The sequence below is a fragment of the Schistocerca piceifrons genome, chromosome 2 (assembly GCF_021461385.2).
Source record: "Schistocerca piceifrons isolate TAMUIC-IGC-003096 chromosome 2, iqSchPice1.1, whole genome shotgun sequence".
Taxonomy (NCBI): Eukaryota; Metazoa; Arthropoda; class Insecta; order Orthoptera; family Acrididae; genus Schistocerca; species Schistocerca piceifrons.
The window spans coordinates 356,692,940-356,715,118 of NC_060139.1; the positions used below are offsets into that span (position 1 = coordinate 356,692,940).

The following is a 22,179-nucleotide window of genomic DNA, read 5'->3' on the forward strand; positions in this document are numbered from 1 at the left end:
CAATTCAGTTCACTTACGTCAGGAGTTAAGCTGATTCTAGCAGTCGAGGATACTAACCATTACATAGTCACCAAAGGATTGCAGGGTGGCGCCTGACCATCAGGATGTCAAGTATTGGTGACCTCAGGGAATTGATAATGTCAAGTTCATGGTGAAGGCAGGCCCAAAAAATGTTCTGAGAAGGTAAACAGCTGTAATTGGCAGCGTATTGTGTGCAGCAGAGTTGACAAGCACCTGTGTTTGGGTATCGAAGTGGCAGTAGGCACTGAGTGCAATGCCGGCAGTAGCCAGCTGGCTGGACTTGCTTAGGTTGGCTGTAACACCATATCCCTACAGCAGTGAGGTGATAACAGCTAATGTTGCTGGCAGTACCTGAGGTGGCTAGCTGGGCTTGGTCTGGCCGGGTTGTACTAAGGATTTCTAAAGTCAATGAAGTGCTTGGTGCTGGTGCATGCTGAACAACCCCCTCTGGATGGATTCAGTTTGACACCTGAAAACATCAGACTAGTTTGTCTGTAACTGTGTATAGTAGCAGGTGTAACCCAAGGGGGCACCAGCTGGTGTGGGGACTGCATTGGTCTTGGGAGATGATGCCGTCAACAAACTTGACAGAAGCCCAGCCTGATGACAGGACGGAACAGGTCTAACGTCAAGTGACAAGAGACAAGTCCACGGTGCAAGTCCCCGATTCTTGCTGGGTGTTGGTGGTGGTGGTGGTGGTGTTAGTTCAAGAAGTTCTTCTTTGTGTCATATAAGTCTACCAAGATTAAAAAAGTTCCTGAGGATAATATTCCTATTACCACGTTATGATGCTGTACTGTTGAATATGGTGGACCAACTGTTCTGTGTTAATGTGCTCATTCTGTGCTGCTATTAGCTTGTTGAGGGAATTTGTGATGGTACTAAGGGTATAATTTAAGTAGGTTAACTTTTACTTGTAAAGTACTGAAAGGACTGTCTGGCAGATACAGTAGAGGAGTAGAGGATACATCGGATTCAATGCCATAGTCCCTGTTATTGCTGTGGAAAGCTGAAAAGTCAATCCCAAGATGTCACGTTTAATTCCATTCAGCAGTAACCTGTTACCCCATAGTTCTAACCACTCTGTGTCCATTGTGCACCCTTGCTTGTAGTAATTAGTGATAGCTATGATCGCGTCATACATCAAGTAGACCCAGTGCGGCCTAATTTTTTGGAATATGATTAAGTGGCAGGGATGTCCTGAGGGCATCCCTCCATACTTGTTCCCCATAGGAATAGCTCCATTTGGCTTGCTCCCATGACAGTTTGACCCACCATGGAGGAGCGTATTGAACCCGTTCCTTCTGGTATTGACACAACTCTTCTGCTGTCAACTTAATGATCCATTATTGCTCTCTTTATGCCCTGCTGTGAATCAAACACATGCCAAAATCTCTGTACCTCAAAACCTTTCAACTGTCACAACAACCATAAGTTACTTTCATTTCCACTGTTTCACCTAAATCTACAATATGAAAGTACTCATGCTCATGCTTTACTCTCACTGTGTACATACAGCAAAATAAGCAAACACCATTCCCTGCCATAAAGAAAAAAAATTACTACATTAACAAGACACTGGAATCAGTCCATATAAACAACCCACATGATATCCCACAATTAACTATTAATATACCACAAGAATGAAATTCATAAACACATTATAACCTCAAATCAGCATTGTTGCTTGCCATCTATCAACATCATCTGGATGTCATTTCACAGCTAGACAGTGGTTGCTGTACCCATCCAGTGCTCAAAGACTTTTGTACATTCTCAAGCAAACTACATATATAAATAAATGAAAATAAAATCCCTTCATAATTTGCACATCATTAACTGCACATACTCTCATTACTATGGAACATCATACGAGGTGCAGAAAATGGACATGATAAACATAATCTCCCTTCTATTGCTGCAAATGTGCAGCAGCATCAATAATGCCATGTCTCTTGTTGCCATCTCTGCGAGTGACTTCAACCAACTTTCTCTTTTCCTTATATTGGCGTAACACTGTGTTTTCATGCGTATGACAAAGTATGCACAGACTTTGTAGTAGTGGCTTGCTCAAACTGTTGTTCCATTTTTTCCTTTCTTACCCCCTCCCTCCTTTCTTGGGACCGATGCCAGTAGTGATGGCAAAGCTTCTGCTGCACCCTGAAAGGGTCAGATACGTCCTACGTCCTACATGGATGACTACTCGCTACGCAGGTAGTTACAATGTCACATTTACTGCCAATGTTATCTCCACTATTTGGTTTTGACGCCAATAGCAATTGCGAAACTTCGTAGTCTTCCTCTTTGGGGTATAAGGGCTTTCAATATCACCCATTGTCCTACATGTTCTTTGGCAACTTGGCATTTTGTTGTGCCATTTGCTCTTGCCATTCCAAGTATTCATTGTTTCCTTTCTGCACTTGGCACCATACCATCTGTAATGTTTTTGCAAACTTCTGTGTTGATTTACCATCCTTTCCCCTTGGATGGTGATATCATCTACAGATTATATACCACATTGTATGATGACAGACCTGTACCCTCATGGATTTTCGAATTGTGTGTTGCAACTCTGTAAAGTAATAGCAAATCCCAGTTGCTACGGTGACTCAACATAGGAACTCAACATCTCTCATATCATCCTGTGCTCACTTTCTGATCTGCTATTTCCATGCAGGTGTAACACACTTTTTGCTTTATTAGTTCCTACATGAAGTTAGTAACTTGGTCCGCAATCAAAATCTTTGGGATTCTGAATTTTAACAGCCAATTATTCACCATTGCTTGTGCCTCTGTATCGGCTTGTTTATTCATGGTACCTATCATCTCCACATAATGTGAAAAGTGATTTGTCGCTGTTAACATGCAACACTGTCCCACTGACATTTGCCCAGAGGACTCAAGATGTCCAATCGAACCACATAAAATGATTTGCTTGCTTTTGGTAATCTCTGTAATAGAATACATTGGTGAATTAACTCAGCAAGTTGAACATATAATACAGATTATTTTAAATGCTGTCCTACGTCGTATCTCCTTATTCAACTCTAAAATTACTCATCAACATGTCATTCCGTTGTTCCACAATCCCATGGCCTGCTACCACATGATGTGTGCCTGTCTTAATACTTCCTCCTGCATTGTAGCTGGAACCACAGCAGAAGGTCTGTTACTATTTTAATTTTTTTTTCTTACACAACAGTCCATTGTGCACAGTGAATTGTAGTTGCATTGCAAATAGCTTGCAATGGTCATCCTGAACTTCCACTTTCTCCCAGTCTACAGTACATTAGAAAAATATCTGCATTGCTACTGATTAACCAAAGTTTCCATTATATTCAGATAAGTGTCTTTTACCAAGAGCTTAAAAATTTAGCTGTTATCATAACAAAAACAATATGCCTTTGTACCATCCTAAATGTTCTTTGGGATGATCACCACCAGTACCAAGGACTGATTTCTTCAATAACGCCACCCCGCAACTGCTGGTTAATAAACTCCTCACTCACCAGTTGTATGTGATGAGGCATACAATATGGGTTTATGATACACAGATGGTTCATTCTGTTTGGGATTCTGTGCTTTTACTAGGGTTGCTGGCAATGGTCCATGAGGACAAAACAGACTCTGAAACTCTTTTAAGTGCTACATTCCTGACCTTTCTGTTGCTTTCAAGTGCTCTGCCTTTTTATTGTAATGAAGCTAAGCTGTTGGTTTGTTTAAGTTTAGGGCCCGAATTTGCTCTGTCCAACTCATGTTCCACAAGTATCTCTAAATCGGTAATAATCAACCCTCTAGACAACACCATGCCTCAAAGTTTTCTATTCTTACGGGTCCTATCTGCTCACCATCTAATTCCTGTGCATGTAACCCCCTCCTGTGTACAAAACGCCGTGCGTTAACCAATTCCTCAGTCTTCTGCAGTCGCTTGACTACACATGTTTACCAGCAGTTAGTTTCTATGCTTTGCACTGTAGTTTTCTCGCACCTTGCAGTACATTACTGTGCAAATTGATCCGTATTTCCCTTGCACACAATTTAAATGGTGCCCCTTGCACCAAAGATGGACTTTGCAGCTGTGTGGCATTGTCAGAATTTCTCCTAGATGGAACACTGTTACATTGATTTCTACCTTGTGCTGATAAAGGTCAATTTCAGTGTGATGTTTAACCAAGAAATCTAACCATTAGATTGTGAATTAACCATCACCTGCATGGGACAGTGTTTCCATACGAGCCCAGAAATTTTTAGCCCAACCTGAAAATTAGGTGTCACTGAAAATAGCGAACACATGTTTGTTCTACCCACTCATCTTAACATCACGGCATGCACAACCTCCTTTTCCCCATGAGGCCCAGACTTGACACAGACACCTGTAAATCAGCATCAAATAAAAACTTGTTTCCTTCCATCCAATAACCCTTATAAGCAAAATTCTTTCATGAGACACATTTAGCCTTTCTTATATTCACTGGGAGACCTATGTGGCAACACTGGAGCTCCAGTTACTTTTTAACAGAAAGTTACTATTCCCATCCTGTGTCCATCTATCAGACCCCTTTTTAGGTTTCTGTCTCCACTCCCATCGCTATCTGTTACTCATACATTTTGACATAAAGTTTCTTAAACTTTCTCATTAAATTCTGAATGGGTGCTCTATGCTTACGTGACCCATTGGTCAACTTTTTCCTATGCGACCTTTAGCTGTTCTTCCTTTTGTATTATTGTAACAATCCTGCCCTTAGACTCTCAAATGTTGGCGCGTTCCGTAACTTCTCAAAATATATTACATACACCTAATGTCCCTTGGCAGATGTAATTTAGCCTTACGCAAGTTGTTCCTCTGACCGCCAACCCAGCTTAGCAGTTAACCAGTTATCAACGAATGCAAAAACACCCTAACCTCCTGTACTAGAAAAAGGAAAGACTAGCTAGCAGTGCAAGCTTCGAGGATGAGTGTTGCCATAATTAATGAAGACTGTTCCGTCCGATGTTCCCTCAGTGCCTCTAACAGCTTGCCTAATTCCATATTGTTTGCTTACATATATACCATTTGAATTAGTAAGGTGTGAACTGCCTACATCGTGTAACCTTCTCTACTGCTTATTTGGACATTGCATGGCCCGTGCGTACAATACAAGGAAATTATTTAACAGAAAAGGAATCGACACCAAAATCATAAGTGTGAGAAATGGTACTGCACTCAGCATAATAAAGTTTCATTGTAGACCTACACCCTATAATGTCTCACTGGTTTCCAGTCACACTTCTGATACTAAATGTAGTCGTCCTGGGTTACTGACCATTATGTATTCACCCTCGGATAGCAGGATGTCCACCTGGCCATGATGACATGGAGTGTGGGTGACCTCTGGGAATGGGTAATTTCGGGTCTGTGCGATAGTGAAGCCAGAAGTTAAACAGCTTTTATTGGCAACACATTATTTTCAGTAAAATTGGCCAATGCCCATTGGCTGGGGGCCACTGAGGCTATGTGATGACTGCAATGCTGGCAACAGCTGGCTGGATGGTCTTGCTGAGGTGGCCAGAAACCAGACAGCCCCAAAGTCAATGGAATGTTAGGTACCTGGGCACACTAACATCCCCACAAGGTGGATCCAGTTTGATGCCTGAGAGCATCAGGTTAGCAGGTCCATGACTGTGTCTATCATAAGGTGCATCCTGTGCGACTCACCAGCTGGTGTGGAAACTGCAATGGGGCTGTCGCTAGAGTCGGAGTCAGGAAGGCTTGAAGCACAGCACGATGTTGGCAGTAGACATGTCAGAAGCCCAGTCTGGTGTCTGCACAGAATACATCTGACATTGTGTGATGAGAGACAAGTTCAGAGTGCAAGTGATCTTTAGTTTGGTTGGAGGCACAGGTATATTTGTCTGGGTTGTGTTGTCAAGAAGCCCACTTTGTCATACATGCCTAGATAGAGCTGGCCTCATTGACATGGAGCAATCTGGCAGGATACTGAGGTAGCAATATCACATTTGGGAGAGGAGAAATCAAATATGCTTGCAATCCATTTGTGGTGTACTGCAAGACTGGTCCTCGAGAAGTGTACATTCTCCACAACTCTTGCCAGGTTTTTCTTTATATGTTCTATATCTTTCAGATTCCATGGCTTACTCATCTGGGAATCCAGTCTCATGGAGGGCTGCTATATTGATATAATGAATCATACATTTGACAAATTTTATTTTTAAATAATACAGTTATTCAAATTGAATGAAAAAATGAAGAAAAAAAAAATGATGGACACAAGAATCGAACAAGCGATTACTAGTCCCGAGTCCTTCTGCCAGAGCAATGCAGTCTGCCAAAACTTTCGTAACATTAATGAATTGAAACTGCTTAGAGAAAACCATAGTCAATTTTCTCAAGAATTTTTGAGAGTGACATCAAAGTGCTTTGGAAGATTGCTATTTGAGTTTTGAATCTCAAGTACCATAAATATAGAGAATTACAAAATTCCAGTTGCCATGTGGTCCCCTTCTGAAGGCACTAAATGTGTGGGTGGTGTGTTAAGGTAGAGAGCAATTACGAAGGTAGACAAATGTATTTTCTCGGTAATCTGTGAACTGACCAACAAAAATTACTGCATTTCTTTTATATTTAAATTAATATATGACAGTTTCAGATTCAGAAGGAGGTGTCTTGTCAAACTTAATTAGGTGACTCGAGGTGAGCACCATGTTTACACATGCCATATAAAACATGATAAATATACAGTTGTGGTAATGAGGTGCACTTTTGAGGTGTCATAAACAGTAGAGAAGTTTACAAGGTTGAAAATATGATTTATGGATATATTTTCCAGTAATACATTATTTGATTATGAGTTACCTACTAGGTTCAAGCCTTTTTTGCAAAAACAAAAATTTGTAATGCATGTTACTATCGTGCAGCAGTCACTGATACAAAGATATGGTTATGAAAAAGATAGTAGTTCCTTATTGCAGCTTCAAACAATGTATTTGTTTTGTATTGGAAAGGCACTTACATTTTTCTGAAACTTAACATATTACCATATACTTAACATATTATCTAAAATCTGTAACCATAAATTATCAGCTTCTCAGTCCTGTTACCCATGAAAAAAGCAATATTGAATGAATTACTTACAGTTACTAAACATAAGGTACAATCTGCAAAAGACAAAAAAACATTTCACTGAAATGCCCTGGAAATTGTGTTTTTGTCTTGCTTATTATCCCATTAAGCTATGTCTTGGTATTAAAAAAGTGATCTTGAATTAATTCTTTACTTCCAGATGGTTTATCTGACATTGTCTCAGATGTAGAGTCACTGGCTGCAGCGGAAATATTGAAATATGGCCAACATACATCACGATTTGGAAGACAGAAAATATCTGAAAATATACCAAGTCACGAACAGTTGATGGCTATCAAACATAAGAAAAAGGTATAGTCGGAGATATCTAAAAGAATTATTAATTGTTTTCAAATACTTAGTGGTTCCTTACATTTCACAACATTTTGAATGAAACATATCCTTCAAAAGAGATATTGTGTAATAAATTAAATGAGTCCTATATCATTGCACAGATCAGTTTGCCAATAAGTTATGCTTCCTCCATCCATTACTTGGCTTAAGGTCGATACCATTGCGATTTTTCTCGCAGGAAAACTTGTCCTCCAGACTGCAGTAGAATGTGATAATACAAACATTGATGTTTGCATGGATGATTACGTATGTGGTGAGCATGGGGTCCAAAGCCATTGAATTACTTCTTCCTATACTGTGCTGCAATTTTACTTACTGACTATATCTTTCCTCAAATTGTCAAACTTATTCTCTAGAACAGATTCCCTTCTGACAACCTAGCCTTATCGAAGGATATTGATTTCAGCTTCTCCCACTTTGTTCCCTTATTATTGACCACATACTTCAGTTAACTTTCGTTCAGTCTCAACATCTGGGTTTGACCTCTACTTTTTCAAAATTTAACAGATTATGTGGACTGTGCGGGGAAGGTCACCCAATATCCAATCCATGTGGGGCATCATCAGGTACCCATACAGTTGCAACCCCCTGACTGCCCAGGGCTCACTCTATTGATGGCTGAGCTGTCACCTTGCTGCACATGCCGAGGCGTAGTTGTCTGTGTGTTTGGGAGCACTGGGTTTCCGGGCAGTGGCCGTCATGCCACATGGTCTTTGCTCTGGCTGGGTGGTATGTGTTAGGGAGAGTCCTTCTTTGGATGAGATAGCATCATGGCAGATTTCTGGCATCATGAAACAACCAAAGTTATCAGCTGGTGGCTGCATGGTCCCGGCAATATCTTCAGACAGACCACAATTTGGTGGTGGTCTTTACAACATAGGAACCACAGGAGAAAAGCAAAACCAAATGATTTGCAGATAGTTATTCCCCTCAGTTTTTCGTTTGCACCGGAACAGAAGAAAGGTTCTTTCTCTAATACGCCAATGATTTTTTTGTGGTGATTATTGAAAACCTATTTGGTGAACTCTCACCCCTTGGGAAATAATGAATTGGTTCCATCTTAAGACACAAAATCCCACCAAGTCCTGGGTGTTACTGTCCTGTAAACAACTTGGTGGTGTACTGGTTACTGTTGCACCCCATAAAAATCTAAACATGATAAAGAAATAAATTTGTAACTGGAAGCAAATACTAAAGATGGACAAATAACTGCATGAACACCTGGAGAGAAGTCAGACTGGTGCATTCATCCCACATTTGAGGGCGTTCAATTTCAGAAAAGGTCAAAATGGTGTGTTAAGACTGCAATGTGAAGCTGTGTTTCCCACCTCGAATCCAGTGTTTCAAATGCCAGTGCTTTGATCATATGTTTTCTCTGCATACCTATGACCCATTTTGCAGACTATACTGACTATCACATCAAGAAAATTCACCATCTACTATACCACCTGTCTCTGCAAATTGCAGGAATGGTCACCGTCCCTGATTCTTGAAGTGTACTAACCTATGTACAGAATGCAAAATCCATGAAACTTGAGGTCACAGATTGGCTCTTAATATTTTGAAGCTCACAGATAATATTATGGTTTGTATCCAATCTCAATGATATCGATATTTGCCACTGCTGTGGTGGGTTGTCAACTGTACCTGGTGTATTTACTCACTTGAAGTTGACACCTAGTAGTCCTGCTGGTCAACTGTGGGGGTGATAGGCCCTCAACTGTCATTGTTTCTGCAGCACTTTTTGTGGCAACAAAAACCCGCACCTGGCCGGGGAAGCAGCAGCCTCCTCCAGTGCGTACCAGTGTCAGGGGTGAGAAAAATCTCTGGAGAGATACACAGATCAGACCATACACCAGCCAGAGGCTGAAGGATCCATGGACTGGAGGCCCAGGGTTGCTCACTTTTCTTCCATTCCTGCACTACAGCAGATAAGCCTTCACAAGAACCTGGAATGCCGAGGAGGAGGAGGAGGAGGAGGAGGAGGAGGAGGAGGAGGAGGCTACACTGGTGGACCCGCAGGCACCAAATCATCCCCCCTTCCTTTGCCATCTAAGTCGGAATCTATGTTTGTTTGATGTTCCATCTCCACTAGTGATAAACAGTGATCTTCAGGTATGACTCTTGGGCTCCTCATACGTAACCAGGACACTCTGTGTGATGTCCAATGGGACAGCAATGAATATTGTTGTCACCTTCTTGAATCATAACAACTAATGTCATCTTGTTCTGTAATCTGTGTTGCTTTTCAAGAAACATGGCTCACTGATGACCATTCCACAACTATTCAAGATTATCATGCATTCTGTCTGAACTGTAGTCAGCCTGAGAGAATGTCTGGAGGGATCTGTACATTGTTTCACACAGATATCATTTGTGTGTGGATTCCTCTCCGTACAGTGTTAGGAGCAATAGCAATGCAGAGAAAACGACTCCAGCAATCACCATTCATAAGTTTACCTCAAGGCAGTGCTCTTACTTGAGACAATAACTGAATAATCTAACAATTCTTCCTCTCTCCCCTTTTCTCCTATTTTGGATGTGTACACCACCCTCTGTGGGAATGTACCACTATGACAGTACTCCTACCTTCTTCAGTGCCGCACATCGCACATTTTTGTCTGTTGACTTATTATCTCTTCCCCCAATCTCTTGTCTCCACTGCAATGAGCAATGCAGATAATCTTTGTGACAGCAACCACTTTCCAGTGATTCTGGGACCTCTTAATCATCACCTGTCAGACCAGGTACCACATTGATATATTTGATTAGCCAGCTGAGAGTTGTATACCCCTGTTATCATCTTTGCCCCCCTCCCCCTCCCCCCAGTAAATTCCATCAACAAAATTGTTGGAAAAATCTCCGATGTGATCGTCTCCATGCTGGAAATGCACATTGCCTTACTACATGCCCTCTCTGCTTGCTATTGTAGAGCAGACACATTGCAACAGCTATTCAGGATCATTGAAGGAACCTACAATATTTCAAGCAACATCCTTCACAGACCAGTCTCCTCACTTTTAACGACCTAATAATAAGGCTTGCTATCTAATTAAATACAGCAAGAAAAATTGCTGGGATCACTGCAATTCAGGTGTAGGCCAAGATCCATAGTCTTCTGGGCCATCAAAGATCATCAGCTTTCCTGGATCTCTTACTTCATGGTGGTATTTGTACCAGTGTGTCAGTTATTGCTGTGGTGATCCAACATCTGAATGTTATTCAAAGATTCCATCAACATAAGGATTTCAGTTGTATTATGCTTGAAGGTGTTTATCTTTCGCAATGCTGAGATAATATTATTGTCTCAGTCCTTAAACCAGGCAAAAAGTCATCAACCATTGAAACATACATAACTGATTATTCTCAGCAATGTGCTCCGCAAACTGCTTGAAAGGATGGTTCCTGGCAATTGTGCTGGGCTCTCAAATCATGGTGCCATTCATCCCCCTATCAGTATGGTTTTTGGGAGCATGATGCAGAACCAATCATCTGATTAGGTGGGAAACAGTACTGTGACAGGCATTTTGTAACCAGCACATCATTGCAGCCTTTTTTTGATGTGTATGAGGCATGTCACCACATTTTCTTTATCATCATGTCACTTTTTTTTACCCTCCATGTTTGGGGCTTTTGAGGCTCCATACTGGTTACTTGTCCCTCATGGCTCTGTACTGAGTGTTGCACACTTCCTAATTGTCATGAACAGGCTAGTGATCTCCATCAGTTCATTGGTCACTCTGTCATACAAGAAGGCAATTTGTGCACTTTGTACAGCTCCCAAACTGAAGCCTTGCCTTGAACATCAGCTACAAATTGCCATCTGAAGGGCCTCTACTGGAGCCCTTTCCCATAGCTTCCAGCAGTTATCTCGCTAAAACATGAATTGTGCATCACTGTCATAATACCATAGTCCCTCATGGCCCAGAAATGTTCATGGGTATCCATTGTTTGAATATTGTGACATAGACCCAATTTTTGGGACCCTTCTTTGATAAAAAGCTTATGTGAGCCATATTTGTCAACTAAAGACTGGCTGCATCTTTGCCCACACCTTTTGGAGTGCAGTTTATGTTGCTCCCTTCCATATTTATTGGAACCCAGGTCTCATCCAGATTGCACTACGGTTGCCAGGTTAATGTTTCAGTGGCAACTTCAGTTTTAAAATTATTGGACCCACTCCATCATCATGGAATAAGCCTGGCCACTGGTGCATTCAACTAGTCCCATAGACAATCTCTCCACCAAAGCAGCAATTTTTCCTCTTCAGTTTCAGTGATATCAACTCGTGCTCACTTATGCAGTCACCATACAGCAACTTCCCAATCATCCAACCTAGCAAATTATTTTTGCACGCAAGGGTCATCGACCCAGTCACTTCCACCCTTGGGTGGGATTACCAGTACACCATGACGCAATCTGATGGGACACTCTGCTAATGTCCTTAGAATGGGCTCCATGTGTTTTACAGGACACCGCTCACCTGCAGCTCCCTTGTTTAGTACCCAGACACAAATTAGGACCGAGATAAGAGGGTTGGAACTTTAATTGTGGAAACTATTTATTTACAGCTCATTCGAAATAGATAGGGGTTTCAAAGTTTTACTGACCTTCAGAGTAGTCACCAACATTGTGTATAACCTGTCGACAGCGATGCGGAAGTCATAGGATAGTCTTTGCAGTGCCAGTTTTGTTGACAGTTCAAGCGGCGTGGTCTATAGCCAGACGAATCTGTAGCAGTTCTGAAGTGAATGCCGGGAAGTGTTTCCTTCAGTTTAGAAATAGAGCTGAACTCGCGAGGGCTTAAGTCAGGGGAGTGCAGTAGGTGGTATAGCACTTAGCAGCCCCATCACTCAAACAAATCAGTAACAGCTTGCAGTGTATGTGCTTGAGCATTGTCCTGCAAAATGATGGTCAGGTCCTGCAGAAAGTGTCGTCACTTCTGTTCTAAGCTGGTCATAGGTTGTGTTCCAAAAATGAACAGCATAGAGACAGAAGTGATGACACTTTCTGCAGGACCTGATATTATTTTGCAGGACAATGTTGAAGCACGTACAGTGCAAGCTGTTACTTATTTGTTTTACTGATGAGGCTGCTAAGTACTGTACCACCTACTGCACTCCCCTGACTAAAGTCCTCATAAGTGTAACTAGATTTCTAAACTGAAAAAAATATCTCGTGGCATTCGCTTCAGAACTGCTACAAATTCATCTGGCAAAAGGCCGCGCCGCTCGAACTGTCAACACAACTGGCACTGCTAAGAGTATCCTTAGACTTCCACATCATGTCAACAGGTTATACACAATGCTGATGACTACCCTGAAGGAAACAAAAGAAAAGTTCGGAGTAGGTATTAAAATCCACGGAGAAGAAATAAAAACTTTGAGGTTCGCCGATGACATTGTAATTCTGTCAGAGACAGCAAAGGACCTGGAAGAGCAGCTGAACGGAATGGACAGTGTCTTGAAAGGAGGGTATAAGATGAACATCAACAAAAGGAAAACAAGGATAATGGAATGTAGTCGAATTAAGTTGGGTGATTTCTGAGGGAATTAGATTAGGAAATGAGAGACTTAAAGTAGTAAAGGAGTTTTGCTATTTGGGTAGCAAAATAACTGATGATGGTCGAAGTAGAGAGGATATAAAATGTAGACTGGCAATGGCAAGGAAAGCGTTTCTCAAGAAGAAAAATTTGTTAACATTGAGTATAGATTTAAATGTCAGGAAGTCATTTCTGAAAGTATTTGTATGGAGTGTAGCCATGTATGGAAGTGAAACATGGACGATAAATAGTTTAGACAAGAAGAGAATAGAAGCTTTCAAAATGTGGTGCTACAGAAGAATGCCGAAGATTAGATGGGTAGATCACATAACTAATGAGGAGGTATTGAATAGAATTGGGGAGAAGAGGAGCTTGTGGCACAACTTGACTAGAAGAAGGGATCGGTTGGTAGGACATGTTCTGAGACACCGAGGGATCACCAATTTAGTATTGGAGGGCAGCGTGGAGGGTAAAAATCGTAGAGGGAGACCAAGAAATGAGTACACTAAGCAGATTCAGAAGGATGTAGGTTGCAGTAGGTACTGGGAGATGAAGAAGCTTGCACAGGATAGAGTAGCATGGAGAGCTGCATCAAACCAGTCTCAGGACTGAAGACCACACAACAACAACAACCCTGAAGGTCAGTAAAACTTTGAAACATGTATCTATTTTGTATGAGCTATAAATAAATAGTTGCCAATATTAAAGTTCCAACCCTTGTATTTCAAGGTCCTGAAGTTAGTTGCCCCAATGACCTTTTGGCATCCGTTCCTCTTGTTCTTCAGAAATATCAAGATGCTACCATCATTTACACTGATGGCTCTAAAACCAATGAGATGCTTTTATATTTCCCAGTGGTTGTTTCCAGAAAATTTTTTGGAGCCGATAACATTAACAGAGCCCTATGTTTTATTAAACAGGTCTTCCTAGACTGCATTTTTGTTTGTAGTGGCTCAGTGAGCAGTCTATAATACCTGCTGTTTGTGACTTTCTCTCTTTCTATAGTGGTACTGCCTGCTCATTTGTCTTTCTGTGGGTCCCAAGTCATGTAGGTATTCCAGGGAAAGATCTGGCTGATTGTTTGCCTAGAGAAGCAATTATTTGCCCAACATTCACTTTGATGATTCCAGGTGTGGGCCTGCAGTTTGCAAATAACTCGAATACTCAGAGATGGAACAACATCTGATGGCCTACTGCCCCCTCTAATTAACATCAAACTATCAAAGAAACTATTGATGGATGGTACTCCTCCGTCAGTTCCCCTCAGGAGGAATTCCTCTACATCTATATCATCTTATGACACTTCCACATCTGTCATAGCAGGTTAATTCATGGCTTATTTGACATAATGATCCACCCTCACATTCTTCTCACAAAGCTTAATGGACAGTACTCACATCCTGGAGGATTGCTGTCTGCTCCTGACTGTCCATGTTAAACATGGTCTTCCAGATTTGTTACCTGTAATATTGGTTGAAAACTTGTGGACTGTTGAACTGGTTCTCCATTTACTCTGTGAAAGTGGTAGGTATTGTCAGATAAAATGTTGTAAACTACTTTTGTGTTGGGGGCAGGTGGTTGGGATTGGCGTGTGTTCCACCACATGCTGGGTCTGGGGAACACTTGATTTCACCTCCTTTGCAAGCTGCCTAGGTCATATCTATTTTACTCTATCTCAATTGCTTTTTTTCTGCTACACCCTATTTCTCTTTTTTTGGGTGGTGAATAATAGGTACTGCTTCCCTCCTTAACATGTCGGGATGGGTCATTTGTGGCAAGGGGAGGGACGGGGGCAGCAGAGGCATGCGGAGCAACAGGGGACACTTGCGTGGCCTCATCCACCTGCAGACCTGATTAGTTTTCTCATTGTGATCTATTATTGTTCGTCCAACAAATGTTCGCTATGTTTCTTACCTTCAAATTTTTGCTATTATTAATCTCCCTAATAGGAAGTATTCTTTATTCTGTAATAGACCAATTGGTGGTGTGTTGGAAGCATGTGGGGTCTCTCTCACTACAGATGAGCCCTGGGAGACCTGTTGTCTGCTCTTACTTATGTAATGGCCCACCCCATGTAATTTAACATCTTCTATCAGTATTGCTTTCAGTGCCTAGATTTTATAACTCAGACAGACTTTCATAATCTGGTCAAATTTCTGACAGACGTCACTAAGTCCAGATGAAGAATGTCTTGACAGGGGGACTGTTGACCTTACCATTTAGCCTCTTAACCACCACCAATCAAACCTTGAACTGTATGTGCAACTGTACTGTTTGTATTTGTGTTAAGCATTTATTAAAGTACAAAAGCTCCAGGAGATGGTCTCAAGATTGAACACCACATTTGAAAAGGGGAAGGTTGGGAGACTGTTACAAAAATACTAATGTTTGTCACCAATTGTTCTGTGACCAAAGCAGAATTTGAGAAAACAATAAAACTTTTTTAAATGGAGATTTTTGCCTGGAGACCATTGTTGACCCTTATAGTCAGACATACAACTCTTAAAGAATGTGTTACAAATGAAGTTGCAACCACCCTCTCAGGAGGAACAGTGCTGGTCATAGAAGCGTAGACTGAGTAGGCCTGTCAAAAATCTGAAAAGCATCAGATCACTCTGTCTTGATTCTGAAGAACACAAAAGTGATAATGACAGTACTACTGCCTTCAGTTAGAGCATTCCCAACTGGACTCCAGGTTCATTTGCCCTTGGGGTGGAGCTATTAAGCCCCATGTGGATATGAAGATGAGGTGCAACAGCCAGTTCAGCAGAGCTGCTGCCTGTCTCCATCACTGATATCTTGTTGTGCTCTTGTGTCCTCACAAACCCTGCTCGGTAGGAAGTTTCTAATGATTTGAAGTCTAGTGACAATTTCCCAATGCATATACCAGACAAAGCAGTGGATCGGTAGTCAGCAACATAAATGGGATTCTGTACAGCCAAAAAGTGGAGAGATGGGATTAAGTGAAATAACCACCTGGCTGCTGACTCATTGATTCCAAACTCTCCAGAACGATATAGAAGGCAGCCTGTTCATTAACCTAATGTTAAGCACTGCTTTACAATCAGGCTTAAACGGATGAAGAATACATATTAACAGAAATTTCTGAACTCAGTAAATCATTTCACTAAATCATCAATAGTATAGAAGGCTGTCATAATTTGTGGGAAGGGAGTTACAAAATGTCCTGTTAGCATGTATTTTGAGGAGTGGGAGTCTCTGACCGAATAAAGGTGAGATTGACATATGCCTGTTGGCTTCTGCAGAAGCCATTTGTGTGATGATTTCTCTGAGGTTTTGTCAGCCCAAAAGGCTGTCATTGTCAGAACTTCATCCTCCGTTGCTGGTGACAGGCTGGAATTAACCCTTTGACTGCTGGGGACCTGTTAACTCGGCATGCCTTGCCGTTCCCCTTTCACACCCGACGTGTTTAAGTGTGGCCTTTGGGTTTCCCTACAGCGCTAAGGATGAGTTGGCACATACCATGCCACTGGCCTTTGCTAGGGACGAGTACAGGCGCGCTAAGTCACATCTGCCTTACGACAGACATGTAAAAACGCAGAGCTGTCTTTCCACTCTGCTCTTCCAGTAGCTGTTCAGTGGTCTGACTGTATAGTTTGAGAATGCGTATATGTTTGTTTCTGTGTTCCCTCTTTGCAGAATTTGACTTTGCTTCACATATTTGTCAGTTTTATTATTATTATTATTATTATTATTATTATTATTTTAATGGGAGAAATGTGACTGTGCCATGGTTGCACAGAAAAAGAGGACCTGGATATGCTCACTAGGAGTGACAGTGAGTATGAATTCTGATTTTGCTAGCAGTGATGAGTCTCCAACAGAATCTCAAAGCTGTAGTCCTCAGCCCTTTACATCAGAGGGGAGAGCAAGAATTACAGTCAGCAGTTACTCTGAATCTGTGGAATCAGAAAGTGACAGTGACACGTTTGACAGGAAAGAAACCAATTTCCAGCTATTAAACCATTACTTTGATGACTCGAGTTCAGGATACAAATGTAAACTAGATACTGACCCAAGCATTCTTTCATTTTTTGTGATATTTCTGTCTCAAGAGCCGTTGCAATTTATATCAGATGAAACAAATCGTTTTTACGTTTACAGAGAAAATACTGCAGAATCTGTTAATTCTCGACTGTCAAAGTGGGAAGACTCTGGATTTGAGGAAATGTATTGTTTTGTTGACATTTGCCTTCTAATGGCACAAGTTAAGAAGTTAAGAAGTTAAAATTGATTATTGGTCTAGAGATACACTTTTGAACAAACCAGTTTTCAGCAAAATTATGTCTAGAGACCATTTTTGTCTATTTTTGAGAATGCTATACTTCAGTGATAACTTTGCAAGTACTTTAGCTGACAGTCTATTTAAAATAAGGACAATTGTTGACAAAGTTTGTAATTCATATCGTCATCATCACAAGCTTTGTGTAGATGAAAGTCTCATGCTGTTCAAATGACTATTATCTGTTAAGCAATTTATTCCAACCAAGCGAAGTAAATTCATAATAAAGACATTTGTACTGTCTGACTGTCAGAGTGTGTATATTTTGGATTTTGTTGTATATATAGGTGCAACAACAGAAATTGTTTTTCCACAATTTAGTGAAAAGTGGCGATGTAGTGGCTACTCTTATGGGACTGTATTTGGATCAGGGTCATATTCTGTATGTCGATAATTGGTACTCCAGCTTGGACCTGTTCCTGTAGTTTCACAACCATGGAACAACCACATGTGGCACTGGTCATAAGAATGGGCACAACATGCCAAAACTGTGGAAGAAATTAAAATGGGGCGAAACTGAGCTTAAGTCCATTGACAAGGTCCTTACTATCAAGTGGTGCGATAAGAGAGAAGTGTGCATGTTGACCACAAGTCACACAACACAAATGAGTGAAACAGCGAAGAGTGACAGAAATACTGGCGAAAAAATAAAGAAACTGCAATGTATTGTAGGTTACAACTCGAGTATGGGTGTAGTTGACTGTTACAGTGGAATTAGTGCGTAAGACTGTGAAATGGTACTAGAAATATTTTTTTCGCATTCTGGATTTGTACATTATAAATGCTCATGCTCTCCACTGGTTGGTAACAGGGCGAAAAATGGTACTCAGAGTTTCACCTTTCTCTCATAAGGGAGAGTGTAGAAAAACATGCTGCAGAACGGAAAAAAAGCTGGTAGGGGAAGGCACTACGATGACGAGAAAACTCTGCAATTCACAGGGAGACGTTTTCTGGATTTTATTGTCAGTGAACATTCGCAGAAAAATATGCTTATGTGCAGATGTGTGATTTGCACTAAACAGAAAGTACACCGGGAAACAAAAATACCAATGCAAAACTTGTAACGTTCCATTATGTGTTGTACCTTGCTTTGAGACTTATCATACAAAGAAGCATTACTAATCATTTGGAACTAAATCTGAGAATATTTGACACTTCTGAATGAATTACTAAAAAATGTAAAAAAAAATTTATGTTTTTAACTTTGCCAGTGTCTGTCCAAAGTCTGGATCGAAAAGGATGGGAAATAGATGTAACAGGTGTAAAATTATTCAAACAATGCCTGACTTCTTCATATGTAGCAGTTTGCTGGAAAATGAATGGACTTGGCGATTGAGATGGCGCAATATCTGTACTGTGGTAGATGTAATTACGCCGAGTACATTGTGCCAGTATAACAAAACTTATATAGTAATCTACGTACGATAAATTTAAATTATTAAGACATAACATAGACAGTTATATTCTTTTATCCTGAGTAGTACAAATATAGATCACATTCAGTTCTACTTGTACAAAACCTGTTTTCTATAATCAATTTCAAGTGCCTTTGATCAATGAGAAATAACATGCCAAAGTTAAAACTCTGTTCTCAGTGCGATTTTTCTTACTACTTTTCCTCTATGTTAGCCAATATTGGAAATTAAATCATTGTTCTGGGGGGGGGGGGGGTGTTTAAAATTGGTTGTTCAAATGAGAGTGGCTTTGAAGCCTTAATAGAAAACAGTATTTGTAAAAGAAGTATCGAATATACCCTGCTGTCATCTTTATATAAAAAAAAATTTTTATTCCATATCTTTGTGCTGTCAATCTATTGCACTCTAAATTTCATTTTCATCATTCTTTCACTCTACCAGATATGCGCTCTGAAGTTTACATTGTTTTCAAGGCCGATTTTTTACAGCTTGGAATGTTTTATAGAACGTAGTTTTCTAGCAGAATCAGAACGAAAATACTGAATTATTGATTTTTTACAAAATCATCAATGTTGCACTTAATTCGTTCAATACTGGAAAGTGCTACGCAAATGAAACTTTATATTTGAGTACCTTGCATTGTTAGGTTATTACACTCCAAGTTTCATGTTTGTCATAGTATTCATCCAGGAGATGCAAGAAGCCAAACTTCGAAGTTTTTTCGGGTGCCTGTTTTTTTTGGCCAATTCACCTACAATTTTCTGACTCAATATGGCATTATTATTCTTAAGAGAACGCATGAAGTTGTACAAAATGGCCAAATTTGATTTATTTACAAAAACTATTGCTGGAGATATTAGAGCTCAAAGTTGCCAAAAATTCATGCTGGCTCTGCGCGAGACGTAATCAGTCCAGAAGTATTCAGCACAGGACGGATTGGGAAGTGCGGGCCACTCCGGTCCCGGTGGTGGCTCCGAGGAACAGGACTTAGCGCAAGTACCTGGATTACGCCGTAGTCCGAGCCGCCTCAGTATGGCAAGGTGGTCGTGCGCCTCAAGCTGTCAAAGGGATAAGCTAATGGCTGAATATTATTATATTTACCTGTCCCATCAACATTGGCGAAGAACCTGAGACAGAAGCCAATGGACAACATGTCAGTGAGTGGCCATGAAAACCTCAACAATTTTGTAAAAATGACATTGCCCAAATTGTGGTGGAGCATTTTGCTCAAAGCCCTGTCACTGCAAGCTAAGATCGAGCCTTTTGCTGTGATTGTTTGAGAGAAGCAATCGAAACTTCAGTTTTAGAAATGACAAAGCGTGCAACCTTCCATTCCTATTGTGGGAGCTTGCTACGGATATGTTGAAGGCAGAGAACTTTGCACTTCTTAATAATAAAATCCATCACATCATGCTACAGCACATTGCTCAGGTGATAAAAAAACCTGTCTAGAACTTTTTAACTTCAAATAATTAATAGAATAGTTCTTTGATATGTGGGGAGAAGCTATTTACATTCCTCTCCCCAAACATGGGAAGGCGTGAACATACTTGAGAAACATTTTGTTTTTTACTCTCATTAGCTTTGAAGGAAAAGAAAGAAATTGGAGCACATGGGTAACTGTCATGGTGTCTTTCCCTTAGAACCAAGGCTGCACAGTAGTCTCTCTTTATGGATCCAGAAGATATCACTCCCCTATTGACAGTCTTGCCTTGCTGGAGGTGGCTCATTGTCAATGATTTTTTGAATTTTCCTATCTTTCAGCTTTCCAGGAACAGAAAGCCGGTTGCAACTAGTAATTAAGAGAAAGATATGGATTGGCCATATATTTTTATTTTTTATTGATTTTTTTTTTAAAAAAAAATCTGTGCAGGTCTGTTTTAAGTATTAATCTCACAGAATTTAGATTGAGCGAACAATTTAAAATCTTATTAAATTCAGTTATTATTTGGGCTGTTTTTCTGATCAGACTTATCTGATTGCTGCACCTGATTGATCTGAAAAACTCTTTTACAGCAGTTACTATCTAACAAAATGTGGATAAAAAAATAGTTCATCAGCCCCAGTTTCATAAAGTGTTTGTACAATCCTAACTTGATTGTGATGACACAGTTTATGGGGCCGCCCACCAAAAGGTGCAGATACTGTTCGCTGTGGGATAACTAAGCTTAGTTGCTGCCACTTTTAGAATTGCCCCCCCCCCCCCCCCCCACCCCCCCTTCTCAGGCTTTGCACAGAGGCTGATGAGCCCTCACTTTTATCATGGTGCAAGAGACATATAAAATCTGCCTTATTCCACTGTATCTAGCAATTTTTTAACACTCTATTGCATGACTGTTTTTGGAAAACAATTCCAGTGAAAAAGATATCTTGAGAGTAGGGTCTGATACACAGAATGCTATGTAACAGATCAAACATGAAATTTTGATGTAATTTTTATGTATTCAATATTTTAGGTTTGTTGTCATGTGGCCACAAACTGAAAATATTGGTTAATTATTAATCGTTCAGTTTGAGTCATGGAAACATAATGTGCTAGCATGAAGCATCATTTTCCATACATTTAAAATCTCATCTAAGTGGCAGGAATAATTCATTCTTTCAGCTGCTTCCACATGTGTTTATGTACACTTGACATTCAGCAAAAACTATCCATCTTGAACTGTTTAAGTCTGCATAATGATGTTAGACATTCCAGCTCGATACAGCCAGACTGTGTATGTTGCCAGACAGTAACATTGTGCTTACACAAGTGATTGCCTTAATATTATATACAAATTTAAGGTTTGTACCAAATGGCATCATCATGCAATAGCGGCTTAAAGAATTTCAGCAAGACAATGTGTTTTTACATTTGCAATGTATGCAGGACAGAAGGCACTTTTAGGACTGTACGTTAAGATAAAGACAGTAGATATCTTCTTTGATTTGACTTCTTCTTCTTCTTCCGTGTCCGGATGCACCAATTATATCTTCCCTTCCCAGAAATTAGCAACGTAGATTGCTTTGTCATTGACTTTCAAAATATCATCTTTAGTGCATGTCATAGACATATCGGGGCAGATCAGTAGGTGGTCCAAGTCCTGTATTGCTCCGCATTCACACCTGTCGCCATCACTGTAACCCCATTTAAATAGGTTTGATTTGCACCCAGTTACTCCAGTGCGCAGCCGGTTTAATGACCTCCAAGTTGTAAAAGGTAGTTGAAATCCTGCAGATCCCTCCTCAAGTAGATCCATTGTGGAGTGTGGCACCATTTCTTCCCAAAGAGATAGCCGCCTTGCGGTGGGTTTGGTGACGAGCTCTTCAGTAGTTTCAATGAAACTCCTGCGGGATTTCAGCCGGACACGTTGTTTTCGGTGCATATGCAACGGGTGTCGAGGATCATTCTTTTGTTTTGATCTTTCGATCTCGGCGGCTACTT

At 40.6% G+C, this 22,179-nt stretch overlaps 1 protein-coding gene across 2 annotated transcripts in view; it reads left to right on the forward strand.

Annotated features, from left to right (window-relative positions):
- The window catches only part of LOC124777821 (Golgi-specific brefeldin A-resistance guanine nucleotide exchange factor 1), a 311,144-nt gene that overhangs the window by 79,648 nt on the left and 209,317 nt on the right, over window positions 1-22,179 (forward strand). For both annotated transcript variants that reach the window (XM_047253343.1, XM_047253342.1), the window contains exon 13: window positions 7,302-7,453. In XM_047253343.1, the coding sequence (XP_047109299.1) occupies window positions 7,302-7,453 (152 nt within the window). The remainder of the gene's footprint in view (window positions 1-7,301; window positions 7,454-22,179) is intronic.